The sequence below is a fragment of the Lepidochelys kempii genome, chromosome 2, assembly GCF_965140285.1.
Source record: "Lepidochelys kempii isolate rLepKem1 chromosome 2, rLepKem1.hap1, whole genome shotgun sequence".
In the NCBI taxonomy this organism is placed as follows: domain Eukaryota; kingdom Metazoa; phylum Chordata; order Testudines; family Cheloniidae; genus Lepidochelys; species Lepidochelys kempii.
The window spans coordinates 613,640-634,886 of record NC_136381.1 but is presented as its reverse complement, the minus strand read 5'-3'; the positions used below and the strand labels follow the sequence as shown (position 1 = coordinate 634,886).

General features: G+C 48.2%; 1 protein-coding gene across 27 annotated transcripts in view; it reads left to right on the top strand.

The window, feature by feature from the left end:
• Positions 1-21,247, top strand: part of SCRIB (scribble planar cell polarity protein) — a 239,190-nt gene continuing 217,943 nt past the window's right edge. For 15 of the 27 annotated variants that reach the window (XR_013635276.1, XM_078851362.1, XM_078851365.1 and 12 more), the window contains exon 1: positions 1-208. Coding sequence is in view for 26 of the 27 variants with exons in the window: in XM_078851362.1 (XP_078707488.1) it covers positions 47-208 (162 nt within the window). In the remaining variant the exon portion in view is untranslated. The remainder of the gene's footprint in view (positions 209-21,247) is intronic. The other 12 variants (XM_073329747.2, XM_073329746.2, XM_073329744.2 and 9 more) reach the window with 1 other exon arrangement.

Genomic DNA, 21,247 nt, shown 5'->3' with positions numbered 1-21,247 from the left:
AGCCCCTCAGCGGCTCCCGCCCCCGGCCCGCGGCCGCCCCGGCAGGATGCTGCGCTGCATGCCGCCGCTGTGGCGCTGTAACCGGCACGTGGAGGCGCTGGACCGGCGGCACTGCTCGCTGCAGGCCGTGCCCGAGGAGATCTACCGCTACAGCCGCTCGCTGGAGGAGCTGCTGCTGGACGCCAACCAGCTGCGGGAGCTGCCCAAGGTCGGCGCCCGCTGGGGGGGGGGGGGGCGCGGGGCCAGGGTGGGGCGGGCGGCGAGCCGTCGGGGGAGGGGTACTGGGGGGCGCTGGAGGGGGCGTGGCCGCAGAAGCCCTGGGGTTGGGGCAGGGGCGCCGGTGATGGGGAGCACTGGAAAGGGGGAAGCGCCTGTGCCGTTGTGGGGCTGGGTGAAAGAGGAGCGCTTGGCTGGCCAGCAGAGCGGGGAGCCAGGCAAGGCAGCAGGAATAGCAAGGTGGTACTGGTAATGGGGGGAAGGGGTATTGTAGTAGCCCTGGGGTTGCCTACAGGTAACAGGGAGGCTCTGGAAGGCATCGATGGACTCTAAGTAGAAGGAATTGGAGTATGGGGGCAGGGAATAAGGAGCTGGAGGGGTTGTAGTTAATCCATCTTTATTTCCCTGTAGAAATTTTCCTGAAAAAACCCAGCCCATTCAAATGTTGGGGTCAGTGGGAAAGGCTCTTGGTCTGGTTCAAACTTCTGCCTTCTCTTGCGGCTGAGACTGCTTTGAACAGGCTTGACCCGTCACCCGTTCAGTTTCCGCAACTTCATCTTTAGGGGTGGTGCGGGGATGGAGGGCGCTTGGTAAAAGTCTGAATAAATGTACCTCACTTCCTCCTAGCACCTTTTCCATTTCACCTGCTCTTATTACCTACTCCTTGGAGAATCCCACCATGTGTAAATCCACATTTCCTCTGTGGCGGCAGGACTGGGCTCTAGCAGCTTGCAAGGATAGATTTGATTTGTGTGTTGGGAGCATTTGTCCCTCCTGGTGGTGCTGTCCTATCCTGGGGACTCGCTACCAGAGCTCTTTCTGATGGCTCTTCTGCTTGTCTACACTTACAGCAACCAGCAGCATAGCTGCACTTGGTCTGGTGCTGCTGTAGCACTTAGTGAAGATGCTACCTAGGCTGACCCGGAGAGCTTCTCCCGTTTGCATAGTTAATCCACCTCCATGAGAGGTGGTAGCTATGTTGCTGGGAGAAGCCCTTCCTTTTACAGACAGGGGTTAGGTCTGTAAAATTACATCGCTCAGGGGGGTGGATTTTCTACCCCTGAGCGACGTAGTTATACTGACATAAGATCAAGCCTTAGTTTGAAATGTTAAGTTCTATGTGGCCTGATAACTTTAGTCCCCTGAATCTTTTTAGGGTTTTATAATTGCCCTGTGCCCATCACCATAGTGCCTGAGTTCCAGGAAAGGAAGCACTCTGTTTCCCACGGACACCTGCACTTTTTAGCCTTTGTAGGATGACTTCTGCAGGACTGTCGGTATACACAGCAGCATACAGCAGGGGAACAAATAGCAGGTCCCTGTACTTAGGGGCTTAGTTTGCAAGCACAGCAGGTCAGATTCTTGCATTAGAGTTGTGAGGGGCTCTTAGATCATTTAATCCAGTCTCTGACCAGTTCATGGCGGGTGAATGCAATACTGAATGACATGAGCATAGTCTAGCAAGAAAGTTTTGTTACAGGGCAGGGAGAGAGCTTGGTCAACAGAGATTCAGAGGCTCTTCCATGCGTAGGGAGAGTCATAAAAGAAGGCATTGAGTCTAGAGTGGGTGGGTGAAGGAGTTGATGGGGAGAGGTCAGAAGAAACTTGGGTGGAGCAGAGAGAGCGGGACTGTGGAGGAGGGTGGAATTGCGTAGGATTGAAAGTAATAGAGAAGTTACAGGGTAGCTGCATCTTGGAGGGGTAGTGATGATTTGATGATTTAACTGGGAATTGGTCCTGCTTCGAGCAGGGGGTTGGACTAGATGACCTTCTGGGGTCCCTTCCAACCCTGATATTCTATGATTCTATGATTCTATGATGGGAGATGTGAGGATGGGAGGCTGCACTAGCAGGTGGGAGATGATGGAAGCCTGGGCAGGCAGGCTAGTTACATGGAGAGAAGGAAAGAGCTGGGACAAGGAACCAAGCTTGACAACAGACGTGTAAGGATGACTGCCATGCTGAGTGACTGAGGAGGAGGAGAGCTGGCAGTGGGAGACATAGGGCTGACATGGGTAGTGTCTGACTTGGGAAATCATCCAAATTAAACATGGCAGCTGAGGTCTCACCATGGAAAGTGTGGCTGGAGAAGCGAAGGCTAAAGTTGCTCATATTCCATGCTGAGGATTGCAGGAGACAAAAGAATGTAGCCGTGGGGACTCTCACCGTGTGGGGTCCAGATCCTTTGAGCACTTCCTTCCTGCCCAAACTCCTGGAGTGACACTGACCCAGGACAGAAGGTGCCTCCCTTGTGGGTTCCAGATTGCAGCTGATCCAAAGAGCTCTCGTTGCTGGCTCCTAGTGTGGAGGAGGGAAGTTAGTATGATGCTTGTGGGTGCACTGGCAAGCTCTGTCTGCTTTGCATAGATTTCTTCCTGCTCTGGCTCCCTGCTGTTTGCATCAGTAGCAGGGCCCTTTCCTGGTAGGTGGGAGTTGTTGATTGTAGAGTTCCCTCCTGCTTCACTGCAGTTGGCCTGGGGCAGGAGGTACCTCCTTTGTCCAGGGGCTGGGCTCCTGCAGCTCTGAGCCCAGCTGTGTGAAACCCAAAGCCAGACGGGGCCTCTGCTGGGCTAATTAAGATCAGCTTTTATTTTGCTGGGACCTGGGTGGAGGCTTCTGGGTTTTTATTTACTTCTGTGGAGGAGTAAAGCTGCTCCTTCTAATCTCTCAACACTAACTCAGCCCCTCCCTGGTATGGAGGGAGACAGCCAGCAAAGATTAATCAATGGCTTCAGCTCTTCCCCTCCTGCCTCTTGTACTGCCTTGTTGCACTCTGCTTCCCTTTGGAAAGGAGGGTTGGCAATGAGCAGGTCCCCTTGGTCTTTGTGTGGAATTCTCTGCATCTCAGGCCTTGTCTAAACACACAAGTGGCAGTAATTTAACAAAAAGAAAAGGAGTACTTGTGGCACCTTAGAGACTAACCAATTTATTTGAGCTCACGAAAGCTCATGCTCAAATAAATTGGTTAGTCTCTAAGGTGCCACAAGTACTCCTTTTCTTTTTGCGAATACAGACTAACACGGCTGTTACTCTGAAACCAGTAATTTAACAAATTCAGCTTAGAAACTGCTTTTGTTTGATTGGTGCTTGAATGTGTTAGGAATCAGTTTAGTTAAATTGGCACAACCTTTGTATTTCAACATAGCCTGTGTTGCTCTAAAGTTAGGTGTAGCTGGGGCAGCTGCTGCTGTAGTGGTCCTGTCTGAGGCTGAGCAGCTGGTTTCCTCACTCAACTCATCCCTTCCCCTCTGCCACAGCTTTCCCTTTTGTCAAATCCTGGACAGTAGTGACTCTGACCAAGATTTCAGGGATAACAGTGAACAAGCAACTCCACTGAGCTCCCCCTGTGATCCTGGGGTAGAAAAAGCTAATATGATCCTTGGATATATAAACAGGGGAGTAGGAGTGGGGTGGTGATTTTAAATCTCAATACAGTATTGTTGAGACCAATATTGGAATACTGTGTCCAGTTCTGGTGTCCACATTTTAAAAAAGGAAGTTGAAAAATTGGAGAAAAGACACACAAATGAGTTGAGGGCTGACGAAAATGCCTCATAGTGAGAGACTGAAAGAGCTCAATCTATTATAGGTTTCAGAGTAACAGCCGTGTTAGTCTGTATTCGCAAAAAGAAAAGGAGTACTTGTGGCACCTTAGAGACTAACCAATTTATTTGAGCATGAGCTTTCGTGAGCTACAGCTCACTTCATTGGATGCTCTGTGTAGAGAGTTGTCACTTTGGATGGGCTATCACCAGCAGGAGAGTGAATTTGTGTGGGGGGGTGGAGGGTGAGAAAACCTGGATTTGTGCTGGAAATGGCCCAACTTGATGATCACTTTAGATAAGCTATTACCAGCAGGACAGTGGGGTGGGAGGAGGTATTGTTTCATATTCTCTGTGTGTATATAAAGTCTGCTGCAGTTTCCACGGTATGCATCCGATGAAGTGAGCTGTAGCTCACTAAAGCCCATGCTCAAATAAATTGGTTAGTCTCTAAGGTGCCACAAGTACTCCTTTTCTTTCAATCTATTATAGTTTATCAAAAAAAAATTATATGGCTTGATTATAGTGTATAAGAACCTTGAGAGGAGGAAAATGACAGGTGCTCTTCTATTCAGTGGAGAGAGACATAACAAGAACCAATGACTGCAACTTAAAGCAAGAAAATTCAAATTTAAAGTCTGTGCCTAACAGTGCGGTTAATTAACCATTGCAACAAACTACCAAGTGAAGCTCAACCTATTCAGCTAACAAAGAGCAGGTTAAGGGGTGACTTGATTACAGTCTACCTACATGGAGAACCAATATTTAATAGCCCCCTCAGTCTAGCAGAGAAAGGTCTAACATGATCCAATGGCTGGAAGTTGAAGCCAGACAAATTCAGACTGGAAATAAGGTGTAAATTTGTATCGGTGACGGTAACTAACCCATGGAACAATTTACCAAGGGTCATGGTATATTTTCCATTACTGACAATTTTTAAATCAGGATTGGATGTTTTTTCTAAAAGGCATGCTCTGGGAATTATTTAGGGGAAGTTCTACGGCCTGTGTTATAGGGAGATCAGGCTAGATGATCACAATGACCCCTTCTGGCCTCAGAATTATGGAAGTGGTGAATTCTCCATCTCTTGATGTCTTCATATCAAGACTAGATTATTATAATGATCCTTTATGGCCTTAAACTATATGAAAATGAATATATGAAATGTGGATTGATACCCCCATCTGTGGGGGTTCTGAGGCCAGAGTCAATATCAGTGTGTTGGGCAGTGTACAGACACATGGGATACACCAAGGAGTACTCATTCTAGGACAAAGCCCAAATTAGTGTAACAGTAGAGGCGGGCTGGGAGCAGCAGGACCACAAAGCTATGCAGGCTGCTGTGTACTCAGTTACATTGGACTGAATGGCAGAAATCTCTCTCTGCCCAGGGTGGCCTTCATGCTGTGCTTGCCCGTTATCTGGGCCCTGTACAAAGCAAGGAAGGGTGGAGGCAGAGAGATGGGAAAGACTAGTTAGGTTCTGTTCAGTCCTTTTTCAGGGACCAGTTGGGGCTTTTATTGCACCCGCTGAATCTCTCCTCTCAGTAATTTCACTAGCTAACTTCCTGCACCCGCTGAGGTACAGGCAGCCCTGGACCAGCTGCCTGCTACATCTTTATATATTTGAGGATCCCCTTGTCAGCTCCTTAGTGATAGTTATTCTCACAGAATCTCCCTCCTTTACCTGCTAGCCAGACTGTGACTTACTCAGTATCTCAGGGGCTCTAGAAACGGTTGGGTCCCTTCCCCTCTGATTGCTGGACCTACTTCTCTGTGCTTTGTTTATATAATCCCTCCTTACTCCACTTGACTGTAGTAATTCATGCTGCTTTTTGCAGATGTATCTGGCTGTGTCTCCTTGAACCATGACATTGATAAATATAGGGAGCAGCGTAGTGAGAGGTAATGATAGCTGGACCGTCCTATGTGGGGAGGAAGATGAACTAGGTGATCTATGGGCCTTGTCCATCTGTAGATCCTGTGAAGCTTTGTTACCTCTCCCTCTTCCATTTGGCTTCAGGGCATTTTAGCCATGTCTCTGAGCTAGTCCCTTACAATCCACCTTCCTATTCTCTGCGTTCTTCATTTTCAGAGGAATCGTTTGTGCCTAATGGTGTCTGAGGAGCCCCCACTGCTTCCTCCCACTCAGGGGGATTTTAACTCTTCTTCCCAGGGCCCCCATGAGATTTCTTCATTCCCCCAAATTTGCTTCGCTGCATTCTAACGCCTTGTGTTACTGCACTCTCTGAATGCCGCACTCCTTGTTGTGCTAAGTTCAGGCTGCGTGGGGTCATTGACTCCCAACTATCCTGTCATTCTCACATTCTCAGCCCATTTCTTCCTTTCAGAGGTAGATCTTATTTGGTATTTGTATTGTGGTGCCTTGCAAAGGCCCCCCATGAGGAATGGCACCTCGTGGTGCTGGGTGCTGCACAAACACATAGGATGATGTGACCTCTGCCCTGAAGAAGCTGTAATCCAATTGCAAACAAGATGCACCAAGTGTGTGTGTGAGTAGCTATTGCATAACTTGAGGGTTCTCAGTCACTGACAGTTGTTTTGGTATAGTTCAAGCAAATAATTGCGTATTCGTGACTGCTCAGCTGGCCTGTTGTTAATGGCTGATTCCTTGTAGGAGTCCTGGCAGAAGTAGATTTGGAGAGGATTTGGAAGGAGGGAGTAGTAACCTGACGGATCAGTGCAGGAAGGGCCTTCCATACATAAGGATGGCATGGAAGAAAGCATGAGGATATTTGTGAGAGCAGTTGACACATGGACCTTCGTGGCTGGCATCATTGAGGGGAAGGGTGTGTGTGATAGAGCAGGTTTCAGAGTAGCAGCCGTGTTAGTCTGTATCCGCAAAAAGAACAGGAGGACTTGTGGCACCTTAGAGACTAACAAATTTATTTGAGCATAAGCTTTCGTGAGCTACAGCTATATCTCTCTGTGGTAGAGCAGATAAGCAACAAGAAGCGGAGATCTGGATATTTCTTGGACTTTTTTGTAAATTTTTGCTTTGTCAGCTGTGGTCCACCCTCTGCTATGATCTAGACCAGTGGTTCCCACATTTGTTCCGCCGCTTGTGCAGGAAAAGTCCCTGGTGGGCCGGGCCAGTTTGTTTATCTGCTTTGTCTGCAGGTTCGGCCGTGCGGTTCGCTGCTTCAGGCCAATGGGAGCCGCTGGAAGCAGCGCGTGATCGGCTGAACCTGCGGACACGACAGGTAGGTAAACCGGTCCGCCCAGGGCTTTCCCCGCACAAGTGGCGGAACAAGTTTAGGAACCACTGATCTAGACTCATCTCTCAAGCTAAGCAGGTTCAGGCCTGGGCAGTACTTGGATGGGAGATCTCCAGCAAATGTTCAGGATGCCAGGGTGGATTTGATTTAAATCACTAGTCAGGAAGACTCGATTTAATCATGGAATGCATAAAAGTGCATTCTTATTGGTTGTTATAACCTTAATACATACTCTTCGCAACTCAGAGATAGATGAGACCCAAATTGGGTCTCTCTTATGGACTGCTGCCATTCTAGGTTTTCCCTTCTAGGGGAAATAGTATGGTAGGTCTCAAATCAATGAAGTCTACACTCAGAAAGACCTCAAGACTTCTGGAATATGCTGCTCAAACAGCTTCACTTTTGTTTCTAGTGCCTGTCCCTCCCTTCTCACATTTATCTCCAGATTTCTTCTCCTTGTCCAGATCTATTCCGCCCCCAACAATCTTCTATTCATTGAACTTTTTGAAACTTTGCACTTTTAGAGAGAGGTAAGGGATTGACTCTGTGTACACAAATTTGCAGAGGGACAATAGGGTTGAGGTCTGTTATTTCTCACCTCTTTATTTATTTATTTATTTAAAACATTTTTGCTGTTAACAAGCATGTTACCTCTGGAGACACAAATCCACAGTTTGAGAACTGCAAAACTAAGCATCTCTGATGGTATCTTCTAGACTGAACACTGAGTCCCATTGGGTAGATAGAAAAATTAACCTAAATAATCTATACAGAAGCCCCTGGAGCCCCATGAGATCGGGTCCCTCATCCATGAACTATTGGAGCTCACTTTACAACGTTTTTCTTAAAGATTACATGACTATATTGTCTCATACTGTAGAATTAGAATTTATAATCCCTATTCCATGATGAGATACATTATAGCTCAAAGATATCTTGATTAAAACTATCCTTAGGTTTCTCCTCAAAAATCCAATTTAAATAAAAAAATCAGGTTGTTTTTTTTTTTAAATCATTGATTTTTATCCACCCTGCAGGGTGCAGCAGCAGCAAGAAATGGCGGTGCCTCAGCTGGCACTCTTCCCTCTGAGTCCGTGACAGACCCGTGCCCCAGTGTGGTGCTCGAGGGGTGCTGTGCTCCGTGGAGTGGCAGTAGGGGCTGTCTTTACTCAGTGCTGACCGTAATGCCCCAGCGTGGCGCTAGGGGGTACTGTGCTGCTGATGCTACTGTCTCTCACATGAGATTTAAATTGAGGCCCTGAGCAGTTGTGGTCAGTAACAATCCCACAGTACTTTGCAGGAGTGAAGTGTTAGCCCTGGTGTCCTGGCCAAATTTTAGCTCAGCTTTTCTTTTCACAACCTAAATTCCCTTGAACTTTAATCTGGACCTGGAAATCCACTTTGCTTCTGCTCTAAACTCTTGTGTAATGTTGCAGTTAGCTGTGAAACAGCTGCTGCATTCCACCCCAGAGGGGGGCTAAATTCCCAGTTTCCTGCTGAGGTGCCTGTGAAGAATCAGCTGGAGAGCCTCGGGCTCCGAGACTGCTTGCTTCATGTCTTAGCTGGAATGTTTTCCTGGCATTTAAGTATTTTCATGTATTTGAAACACATTCCTTAGGGCCTGATATGTGGGGTTAAATAGCAGGAAATCCGGCTGATCTGCATTACAGGGGGCTATGTCACTGCTGCCAAGGAGCAGTCAGCCCACAGGTGTATGGGTACTCCTCTGCTCTCAGCCCATGTGCACATACCCCTCCCATTGGTTTTGGGGTTTTGTACTCTGGTGTGTGTGCGTGCTTGGAGCCTAGTCTGCTTTTGTCTTGGTCCGTGTGCTGCAGCGCTGGTGAGTGTGTCCTACCTTTGCTCTCCTCACTGCAGCCCTAGGTTCTGGTGAGTGCTGCTGTGCATGTGGTTTTGTTGCTGCAGAGTATCATCCGTTTCTGCTCAGGGCTCTGTCACTGAGCTACTGCCTTTGTTACCGGTTTAGTTGTCCTCTCGCTGGCCTAGCATCTCCCCCACCCTGGATCTGCACCCCCTTGTGCGGGGATCTTGTTATCTAAGCAAGACTGGTTGGGTCTGATTAATGTTATGATGGGGGCGGACCTCCAAGGGACATCAGATACTACAGGGATTGGGGTGGGGAGCTGACTAGGGGATGCTCTGCCATCTGATTCATACGAACGGCCATACTGGGTCAGACCAAAGGTCCATCTAGCCCAGCATTCTGTCTTCTGACAATGGCCAATGCCAGGTGCCCCAGAGGAAATGAACTCAGAACTGACCCCATGCGCCAATCCTGTGCTAGGGGTGCTGTGATGCTGGAGAAGTCTTTCAAATGGGACTTAAAACTGACATTGTGATCTCTCATAGTTGTTCATGGTCCTTTGGACTTTCTCACAGGAGTAGGTGTGCTAACTAACCCCATTGTCTTGACAAAATCTCAGTTTGGGTAATTCCATCCTACTTCTGAACTCCCTCTGCCATTTCAATTAGATATTCCATCTGCCCTTTCACTCTTCTAAACTGTTTTGTAGTGTTACTATGTAGCTGTTAAGCAGCTGCTGTATCCCAACAACAGAGGATGCGACATTTTGGCACCAGGTGAGAGATCCCTGTCTGAACAGCTGCTGTTCAGAGGGAGTTGCATTTCATAGATTATAAAGCCAGGATGGACCACTGTGATACTCTAATCTGACCTCTTGCATAACACAGACCATAGAACTTCACCAAAATCATTCTTGGTTGAACTAGAGCATATTTTGTAGGAAAACATTCAATCAATCTTGATTTAAAAATGCTGATGATGGAGAATCCATCACAACCCTTGGTAAGTTGCCCCAATGGTTAATTACCCTCACTATTAGAAATTTACGTCTTATTTCCACTCTGACTTTGTCTCAGTTCCACTTCTAGCCATTGCTAGACTGAAGGGTCCAATATCAAATATTTGTTCTCCATGTAGGTACTTATAGACTGTGATCAAGGTGCTCTTTAACCTTCTCTTTGTTATGCTAAATAGATTGAATTCCGTGAGTCTCTCACTATAAAGCCCGTTTTCTAATCATTTTTTTTTCTAATCATTTTTCTAATCATTTTTGAATTCCGTGAGTCTCTCACTATAAAGCCCGTTTTTTAATCATTCTTGTGGCTCTTCTCTGGCCCCTCTCTACTTACTCAAGAACATCCTTCTTGAAAGGTGGACACTAGAGCTGGACACAATATTCCAGCAGCGGTCTCACTGGTGCCAAATACAGAGGTAATACAACCTCTCTACTCCTACTTGAGATCCCTGTGTTATGCGTTCCAGAATTGCATTAGCATTTTCAGTGCCAGGTGATCCTATGTGTTACACCTGCCTTCTCGAGGGTTGAATTTAATGGCTGGAAAACCTGTGCAATACTCTGACAGGCAGCCCTAGAGCAGGGCAAAGCATCCCCATCTCTCCCACTGTAGCAGGAGGGGCTGGGCTAAGACAAACCACAGCAGTGGGTGAAAGCGAAGGGGTACTGGCTTGGGAGTGCACTTTGTTTGGGATTCCTCTCTCAATGCCGGGATGTGTGTGTGTGTGTATGTGTATATGTATTGGCATTTGAAGTAGTGTGGTACTTAGGCTCGACTCTCCCTGATCATTAGTTTGTGTCGGCAGGAGGATGGGTCACTGCTAGAACCTGGACTGTTACTTTGCATCTGATGAAGTGGGTTTTAGCCCACGATAGCTTGTGCCCAAATAAATTTGTTAGTCTCTAAGGTGCCACAAAGACTCCTTGTTGTTTTTGCTGATAGAGACTAACATGGCTACCACTCTGAAATTTGTTGAGGCAGATTATGTAGCCTGCAGGGGCTGGCTGGCTGAGTCCCAAACGTTCTAGGGTCCTCCTTGACTTCATGGTCTGAGTGTGCAAGGAGCTGGCTCTGAGCACGGTTGCTTGGAGGGGAGAAATGGGCAGGACAGGGAGAACCTTTTAGGGATGATCTGATCTTGTGTGTGCTTTACAGTGTCTGCTCCCAGCCCTGCTGGGTGTCACCAATGCAGCCTGCCTTCCCCAAGCAAGAGGATTCCACCTACGTAGTCCAGAAAGAGACAGTTCCTACTGTCTGCTTCCTCTGTCGATGTGGCATCATGCTTGGCCCCGTAGTCCCACAGGCTGGGAAGGCAGAAGTGCAGGTTTTGCAGTACTGTTGACTTGGCCACGGGGCACACCCAGCAGATTTTACGCCGTATGTTTGAGGCAAACTTGCAACATACAAAGGTCCACATCTACACAGAAATAGAGGAGTGGACAATAATCTCTGTGAGCTCCTTGAGGAGGAGCCACTTGTGTGACATCTTACTGCCAAGCACCCGGCTGTTGTCTGAGCCTCCCCCTTCACTTCAGTGACAAATACACAGTTCTACTACGTTGCTCCTATGAGCTCTGTGCAGCCAGCCTGGTCCGGCCCAGTGATGGTGCGGGGCACTGGGTGCTCTCTCTTGGAGCACTGTGTAGCCAGTAGAAGAAGAGTACTTGTGGCACCTTAGAGACTAACCAATTTATATAAATTGGTTAGTCTCTAAGTTGCCACAAGTACTCCTTTTCTTTTTGCGAATACAGACTAACACGGCTGTTACTCTGAAACCTGTGTAGCCAGTCCGGCCCAGTAATTGGTTGGGGAGCTGAGCTCTGTTCTGGCTCATGAATAGCAATGCAGCAGAACTGTTAATTATGTTCTAGCTAGAGGATCTAATCCTGCCCTTAGTTACGGGTGTGTTGTCATGCTGAAGTCAGTGGAGCTTCATTGGCAGAGCTTGGCCTGAAGATTCTCCTAAGGCTGATGAGCTGTAAACAGGACAGAGTCTGCCTTGTTATTCTGATCCCAGGCAGGGGAGAGGTTTGCAGAACTGGGATCTGGAAAAACAGTGCCTGTTGATTTGGTTTCTGAGAGAGCCCAGATGTTGTGTACTGCTGAGCAGAGCCCGATATACCTCTGGGCCTCATTCACAGTGCAGCCTTTGGGTCACATTGAGGTGATGAAGTATTATTTAATACGAAAGGGGGGAGAGAACCAAGAGCTTCTTTGTGGCTGGTGGAGCCCGGGAGTCTCCTCACTCTGAAGGGCAGAGCTCAGTCGACTTTGACAGTAGCTCTTTGAACCCCTTGGGCCTGGCACTATTCTCCTGTAAGTTGTAAAGAACTTGTTTACAATGCAGGTCATACACAGGTCTCTAGTGGTCATACTGGTTATCTCCTACACATTCCACCTCCGTCTCGGAGGTTGCCCCATATAGAGAGCTCCATCTTAATCATGGCTTCTGCAGCTGCTCTGGCTCAGGGAGTCTTTGAAATGCTGTGAGGCAGCAGAATGTCTCCCTTGCTGCTCTGCTCCAGTTGGGAGTCCCCTCTCATGGGGGTTCAAGGACGAAGCATGCCATGGGTTTGACTCCAAACCCACTTAACTCAGGAGGCAAATGTCACCCCAAGCTGATGGCACTTGACATGCCTCCCCACATGGTCCCCGCTGTCTGCTAGAAGGGGTCCGGGCTGTGAAACCTGTTTCCCTGGAGCTCTCTGTGTTGCAGAACAATGAGCGTCATTCTCCCATGCAGAATTGGAAAGGGGACTGGGGATTCCTCGTGCCCTTCCCCCTCCCGGCCTAGGGATGGCTCTCCAATGAAGTGAGCTGTAGCTCACAAAAGCTTATGCTCAAATAAATTTGTTAGTCTCTAAGGTGCCACAAGTCCTCCTGTTCTTTTTGCGAATACAGACTAACATGGCTGCTACTCGGAAACCTCTCTTCACTGTGTGCAGGTAGAAGGGGGTGGGGACTGTCAATTAGATGAAAGTGGAGGGATAAAAGCAGTGGGCTGCTGAACCCTTGAGTGTTAGGGAACAAAGTCCCCTCTGAGCTGGGGGGCTCTCTCCCTGGATGAGGCTGCTGTACCCAATGAGGGGGCTGGACTGGTTACTGAAGTTTGAAATGGGCAAATTCAGCAGCGCATATGAGGGTCAGACACCATATGGTAACCTCCCAAATCACAGATCTGTAACCTGGGACAGGGACCCACTCTGTTCCCGTGTTTCCGGAAGCGATCAGGCAGGGGAGGCGGAAGGGCAGCTAGTGCTATAGCCTCGGACAGAACAGGCCTCCTTCAGCCTCATCTGCAGTGTTTTTGAGAACTGATTCAAAAAAGGGAGAATCATGAAGCCGAACTGGGAAGACACTCATATTCTCCCCACTCTCTTCCAGAGAGAGAGAGAGTTCTAGGGACCTGTAACTCAGTGGTCAAAGTCCTCCGCATCCTCCCTCTCCTTGGCTATACGTGAATAAGTTACATTCAGATCCAAGGGATGGGGGAGGGCACAGCAAGGACTGGCTTAGAGTCCTGTTACTATGTGATTTGAGGAAGGGCACTCAGCTCTGGCCATGCCATCCTGGCTCTGTGGCTCCAGTTTTCTGTTGCCCCATTGGCTGTCAGACTGACCCCCAGCAGTTTGTAACCATTTAGCTCTGTATCCTCGCTTCCCCCCAACCCTTGCCATACTGCATCACACCAATGAGTCGAGCTAGCACTGTATCCTTCCCCCTCCTCCTGCTGTCCCACGTCAGACCAATGCACCTACCTCTAATGTGCCTCTTGCTGGGAACCAGCAAGTGCTGGCATAGTCACACACTGGTGGACTCATTTAGGGACTGTCCCTTTGTGGTGAAGGGACTGCCCGCTGTGCTGTCTGTGGCTGACTGTTCTGGTGCTTAATCCTATCTTGAGAATGGCTGGCTTTTCAGGGCCTGCCCTGGGGATTTTGTTGTTGCTGGGAAGCTGCTTCATTCATTGTCAGTTCAAAGAGCTAGTCTTATCCTTTTATTCACTGTCCCTTTCTCCTTGTTCATTTTCCACCGGATCTGGTTGAATGAGTGACCAGTGGAGGGGGCTGAGCTGGGTTGGGGGCTCTCTGTGGGAAATGGAGGGTACTGGGGAACACTTTCAAAATTCCAAGCATCCCCTTTTGAGTCTGTGGCTTCCCAGTCTGGCCTCCATCAGATCCTGAGGGCATTGTCCCAAACCCTAGAGCCCAGTTGCTTTTAATCCTAAGGGCTTTACTGACATTAATGCAGGTAGCCAGAGGGGCAGGGTTGGGGAATTATAGAAAGCAAGTAAGTCAGGAAGCCCGAGTAACAAAGGGCCGATGTGGGCACCCTCCCCACAGACTGAGTGTGAGAGGGGAGCTCTGAAGTGGCTCTGTGGATGAAAGGGTGCCTGTGGGTAGAAGTTGAGATGGCCCTGGTGGTCTTTGTGACTCAGTTGTTCCTCTGATGCACGTTGGCCTTGGCCTTTGTCAGCCCTGGAGGTGCCTGAGCATCTAGCTTTGGTGATGCTGCTAGGGGCTCCCAGGCCCCTTTGCAGCTTGTTTTTGGCTCACTGGGCACCTATGATAGCCTTACTCCCTGAGGAGGATATTTACAAACTCATCAAGCCCCTTATGTGTGGCTGGAAGCTGCTGCCTGAGTCCGAGGTTGGCTGAAAGTGTCTGTGTGTGATAGCAGGAGGACAGCTGGCTCCCTGTCCCTCCCTAATAGGCTGTTACATGCCTAGAGCCCTCCGTCCCTCCCTCCCCACTCTATTGGGAATGGGGTGTCAGTTACTCTAACGTGGTATGTGACAACAGGAGGCATTCAAGGGGCTGGTCATGGATCCAACCCACAGGGAGCTGGGGATCTCTCTTGCTCCCCACAGACCCTTCAGTGAGACCACCTGAGATAAAGGTCTGACACAGGAGAGAGCTGGGGGCCACGCAACTTGGGGTTAGCAAAGGCTAAGGTCCTATAGCAGGAGTCAGTATCCACTCCTTTCAGGGGTTGCTTTTACAGCTTCCTGATGCAAATAATCAAATACTGTTAGCCAAAGCTTGAGCTGGAGACTCACCCAACCCATGATTAAAGTGCAAACGGAGCAAGGCTTTGCCATACACCCAAAGCATATGCTGGCATAGCTATGTCAATCAGAGGTGTGAAAAACCCACAACCCCTAGCCACGGAGCTATGCTGACCAAACCCCTGGTGTACATGCTACAATGCCAAGGGACGAGAATTTCTGTGGGCGTAGCTAATCTCATTCAGGGAGATGGCGTTCCTGTACTGGCAGTAGTCTTTTTGTTAGCATTTGCTGCACCTGTGCTCAGGGCTACGCTGCCATAGGTTGTGTAGTGTAGACATAGCCTTAGACCAGGGGTGGGCAAACTACAGCCTGCTGGCTGGATCTGGCCCCTCAGGGCTTTGGATCCGGCCCGCGGGATTGCCACCCCCGTGGTGCTGCACGCCGCTCCTGGAAGCGGCCGGCACCATGTCCCTGCGATGCCTGGGGCGGGGACAGGGGAACCGTGGCCAATGGGAGCTTTGGGGGAGATACCCACAGATGAGGGCAGTGCGCGGAGCTCTCTGTCCCTGCCTCCCCCAGGGGCTGCAGGGACGTGGTGCTGGCTGCTTCCAGGAGTGGCGTGGGGCCAGGGCAGGCAGGGAGCCTGTCTTAGCCCTGCTGCGTGCTGTTGCCACCCCAGAACTGCTCCAGGTAAGTGGCTTCGGGCCGGAGTCCGAACTGCAATCCCCTGCCACACCTCTCCTGAGCCCTCAACCCCCTGCCCTGAGCGCCCAGCCGCACCCCTCCTGCACCTCAACCCCCTACCCTGAGTCCCCTGCTGCACTCCGCACCCTTCCACACCCCAATCCCCTGCCCTGAGCCCCCTCGTACACCTTGGACCCCTCCTCGCCCCAACCCCTTGCCCTGAGCCCCTTTCTGCACACCACACCCCCTCCCACACCCCGCACTTCCTTCTGCACCCCTGCCCCAGCCCTACATTCATCGCCTACGTGCAATTTCCCCACCCAGTTGTGGCCCTTGGGCGAAAAAGTTTGCCCACCCCTGCCTTAGATTGTGAGCTCTGTGGGGCAGAAACTGTCTTTTGGTTTGTGCAGTACTTAGCACTACTGGGCTCTGATCCATCACTGGGCCCCCTGTGTGCTATTGCACTAAATAGTAGGGATAGGATTGAGGTCAGGGTACTGGATATCTGTCAGTAATCCGAAAAGGAGGACTTGTGGCACCTTAGAGACTAACCAATTTATTTGAGCATAAGCTTTCGTGAGCTGTAGCTCACAAAAGCTTATACTAAAATAAATTGGTTAGTCTCTAAGGTGCCACAAGTACTGGAGGATGCTGTGGATTTTACCCTCAGCAAGTTTGCAGATGACACTAAACCGGGAGGAGAGGTAGATACGCTGGAGGGGAGGGATAGGATACAGAGGGACCTAGACAAATTAGAGGTTTGGGCCAAAAGAAATCTGATGAGGTTCAACAAGGACAAGTGCAGAGTCCTGCACTTATGATGGAAGAATCCCATACACCACTACAGACCAGGGACCGAATGGCTAGACAGCAGTTCTGCAGAAAAGGACCTAGGGGTTACAGTGGATGAGAAGCTGGATAGGAGTCAACAGTGTGCCCTTGTTGCCAAGAAGGCCAATGGCATTTTGGGCTGTATAAGTAGGGGCATTGCCAATAGATCGAGGGATGTGATCGTTCCCCTCTATTCGACATTGGTGAGGCCTCACCTGGAGTACTGTGTCCAGTTTTGGGCCCCACACTACAAGAAGGGTGTGAATAAATTGGAGAGAGTCCAGCGAAGGGCAGAAAAATGATTAGGGGAGTGGAACACATGAGTTATGAGGAGAGGCTGAGGGAACTGGGATTGTTTAGTCTGCAGAAGAGAAGACTGAGGGGGGATTTGATAGCTGCTTTCAACTACCTGAAAGGGGGTTCCAAAGACGATGGATCTAGACTGTTCTCAGTGGGGGAGGTTTAGGTTGGATATTTGGAAAAGCTTTTTCATTGGGAGGGTGGTGAAGCACTGGAATGCGTTACCTAGAGTGGCGGTGGTGGAATCTCCTTCCTTAGAGGTTTTTAAGGTCAGGCTTGACAAAGCCCTGGCTGGGATGATTTAGTTGGGGATTGGTCCTGCTTTGAGCAGGGGGTTGGACTAGATGACCTCCTGAGGTCCCTTCCAACCCTGATAGTCTATGATTCTATGTCTTCTGTTCCTCTCATTGTACTGATCCTCAGGTGTCATGAGGTGTGACACTGATGCTGCTGATACAGCTGTTTCCTTGGCAGGTGGCCTGCCGCATTCTAGTTTGAATCTAACATTCTTTCTACTTGCAATGGGGTGGAGGGTAATTGCTTGGCATTCTTGTCCTGGCATTTCTTCTGTTCTAGTTTCCTAGTGTTTAGCTTTTTTAATGTTGTCAGTGTCAATTGTATCTGGCTCTGGAAGCTTGTTAGATGTTGTCACCAAGGTTTTTGTTCTTTTGACAATGAGGTGTATTGTGATACTCAAACAATACTAAAGATTGCTCCCTTGACACTCATGACCAAACTGAATGCATTCGATGAAGTGAGCTGTAGCTCACGAAAGCTTATGCTCAAATAAATTGGTTAGTCTCTAAGGTGCCACAAGTACTCCTTTACTTTTCATGACCAAACTGTGGTTTATAGTGTGTGGTAAGGAGCAGTGTGATTTGCAATAGCTCAATTTCAGAACAGCTTAAATGACTTAAATCTAAAAGATCTGCACTAACTTTGGACCGGTGACAGTCAGAAATCTCTCATATAGATTCAGTGGCTCTTTTGTATTGTTTCCTGTGTTTGTTTGGATGCACGCACACACAAAAACTTTGACCTCAGCATTCGTATCTAGTTAGAATAGGGCATCTCATGCTCTGTTTCCCATATCGGTACTCAGATGGCTATGGTGAATTGGGTTTAGCATGTAACATTATTACTGTAGTACCTAGGAGCCCCAGTCACGGACCAGAACCCCGTTGAGTTAGGTGCTGTACAAACAAAGGAAAACACAGTCCCTGACCCAAAAAGCTTACAGACTATATAAGACAAGAGACAATGGCCAGGGGAGTACAAGGAAATGGTGAGTCAGTATCAGTCAGCATAGCAGGCTGTGATCTTGGGGCTGTATTATAGAGGCCTCACAGCAAAGGACAGTTTCAAGGAGGGTTTTGAAGGAGAACATAAGAAGGGCCCTACTGGGTCAGACCAAAAGTCCATCTAGCCCAGTATCCTGTCTCCTGACCGTGGCCTATGCTAGGTGCTTCAGAGGGAATGAACAGGATGGGTAGTCATCAAGTGATCCATCTCTTGTCGCCCATTTCCAGCTTCTGGCAAACAGAGGCTAGGGACACCGTCCCTGCCCATCCTGGCTAATGGCCATTGATGGACCTATCCGCCATGAATTTATCTACTTCTTTTTTGAAGGAGGATAATTTAGTTTTGTGGATGTTTAGATGGAACTTCTTCCAAGTGTGAGTGTCAGCATGGGAGAAAGCACAAAGGTGCTTGTTTGAAAACGTAACAAGGGCAATGGACGTTGGAATCGACCTTTCAGTAGTGCATGAGAGATGATAGGAAGGGGAGATAAGATGTTAATGATCTTGAAGGTGAAGACAAGTAGCTTTCTCCAAGGCCACCTTGTTTTATGACATTTCTATTTGCCTTCACCTATCTTGGAGCTGTTTTAATTCCTTTGTCACTGGGCACACGTACGTAACTAATCTCAGTGAGCCTGATCTCGCATTTGTTCTGACTCCTTTGGCACACTGCAGAAAACTCTGAGAGAGATTGTGTAATGATTATGCAGTCATTACCCCACACTTGCAGCTCCTCAATAAATACTTCAATCCTATGCAGGTCATCAAAGGAGTAGGATATGTTGTTTTGGTGACCTCAGGTGCTGAGATAATCCTGAAGAGATGTCACATGAACATATCTACCTTATACAGACATGCAGCGTAGTTCTGCCACACGGTTGGCTTATTTTGTGCCTGCCAAATGAAACAAGTCCAATATTTGACTTAAACAGGGGCTGTTATGATTGTGTTACTTTCAGCTCCAAGCTTCGTGGATAAAAACCCACTTATGCCCAAATAAATCTTAGTCTTTAAGGTGCCACCGGACTCCTCGTTGTTTTTGTGAATACAGACTAACACGGCTACCCCTTTGATACTTGATTATTGTTCATCTGTTTCCAGTGTCACAAATGAATGTATTGTAAAATCTGCCTTAGTAAATTTGAGACCATTAAAGTTACAGGTTTAAGCACTCAGAAGTCAGGAAATACTGAACTGTGAGTTGCTTGCATCACCTTAACTCTGCCCTCTTGTGTCTGCATCCTTCTGATAGCTCTGAACAATTCAGACTATTTCTGTGTACGCTAATTTTGTTGTCTTAATCAGCCTTAACTGGGAGAGGCTAAACGCTGAGCACTTGCTGTTTACTTGCACATCCTGTTGACTTCAATGGGAGGTGCTGCTGCTCCGCACTTCTGAGTAAAAGCCTTTATCCTGTTTGTCCTTCTCTCTTGTGGCTTTGTAGTCTACATTTCTCAGCAGCCATATACTGCAGTTTTGAAAAAGGGAAAACAGTATTTTTAGACTGACCCACCTTTGAACAGTAGTTTAACATCTCAAACTGTGTCTCAGGAATAGAGCTGTATTAATAGTGCATTTGCCTAGGTTCATAGCTTTGCTGAGCTGCAGCGGAGTAATTGACATGCTACAACTTGGCAAAGCTTTTGAACACTGACAGAAGTACCAGAGTTGACCATATGCAGACTCAGGCAGAAATCATGGCATCAGTTACACTTGGGTCACAGTTAGATGTTTTTCTTTGCAGTCATAAGACCTACAATCTTAATTTTTGTAAACAGAAGCGGAGATGCTGCAGAAGTTAATGGCGCTCACTAGAGAGAGCTTTGGACTTGCTTCAGGAAATAGAAAACCCAATTTCCTGCCATTGTAACTAGTTTTTATTTTTATATGGTTTATTGTCAAAATATTTTTAAATAAAGTTCAGCTCTGACTCTGAGAAATGGATGTGCTATCATTAAATACTGCTCTTTACTAAATGGGAATTGTGTGCAGAACTGATACTTGTCCACTGCTGTGGAAATTTTTTGTGATACTTTAATTGGATAAGGACAAGTGCATAGCAAACTGCATTTTATTGTGAATTGAGAAAACATTTTATGTACACAGTATATACAGTTATTTTGTAACATTGTATTTATAGTCAGATCTACTACTGAAGCAACGCCGACAGGGCTTTAATCATTGAAAACTATTGCTGTAAGGCCTGGTCGACAGGTAAAGTTTTACTGGCATATTGTTGGATTCTCCTGTCACTTGGACTGAGGAGTATTCAGCTAGTGTTGACTTAAGTTATGGGTTTACTGATTTTTATGGCTTCTCACATGGGAAGTGAGTCAGATCCTGGATTTGCAAATGCAAGTGCAGTTGGAGGGGAGGGTTTGAGGCATTGGCTTGTTCTCTTCTCTTGCAGAGACCTCAAAAGTGGACACAGCCTCATGTTGCAGACCTTTCCATCTGGGTCTGTCTAGTGCAATGAGTTCCCAGGTTTTAATGTCTATCTTGCATGCTTTGCGGTTAGCCTTTGTGGTATCTTGATATCTGAGGATGGGTCGAACCTTAGAGCGAATTCCTGTGCTCAGCTGGCAGTAGAGTACCGCTTCTGGTATACAGGAAACCTCCATGTGGATCATGTGTCCGACCCAGAAGTTGAGCCCTGATGAGCATGTTCTCAATGCCAAGGATTTGGCACTTCTCAAGGACTTCAGTGTTAGGGATCCTGTCCTGCCACTTGATGTTGCAGATAGATCCTGGACAGAAAAGGTGGAAGCTCTCTAGCTGTTTGAGGTATTGGTAGCACGTCCATTTCTTGCAGCCGTAGAGGAGCGAGGTGAGTACAACAGTGCGATAGATTTTTATCTTGGTTCTGAGGCAGACTCCATGCTCCTTCCAGAGCCTATGGGCGAGCCTGCCAAATGCCAAGCTGGCCTTGACCAGGTGCTGAGTGATCTCATCCAGCATAGCATTGCTGGAAAGTATATTGCCCAGGTAGCAGAATTGCCGTGACTGAGGGGTGTGTTGTCAGTTGTGATGATGAGATCATGGTGCTGGTGGTCTGGTGCGGACTGGTACATGACCTCTGTCTTTTTCAGGCTGATTGTGAAACCGAAGCATTTTGAGGCATAGGCAAAGCGGTCCACAATAAGTGGAATGTTGTTGAGTGTCTGCACAGTGAGGGGACAGTTGTCAGCAAACGGGAGCTCTCTTAGCAGTTGTTCAGTTACCTTGGTGAAGGCCCTGAGTTGCTGAACACTGAATAGACCCTCCAACCCCCCACCCCATCCAA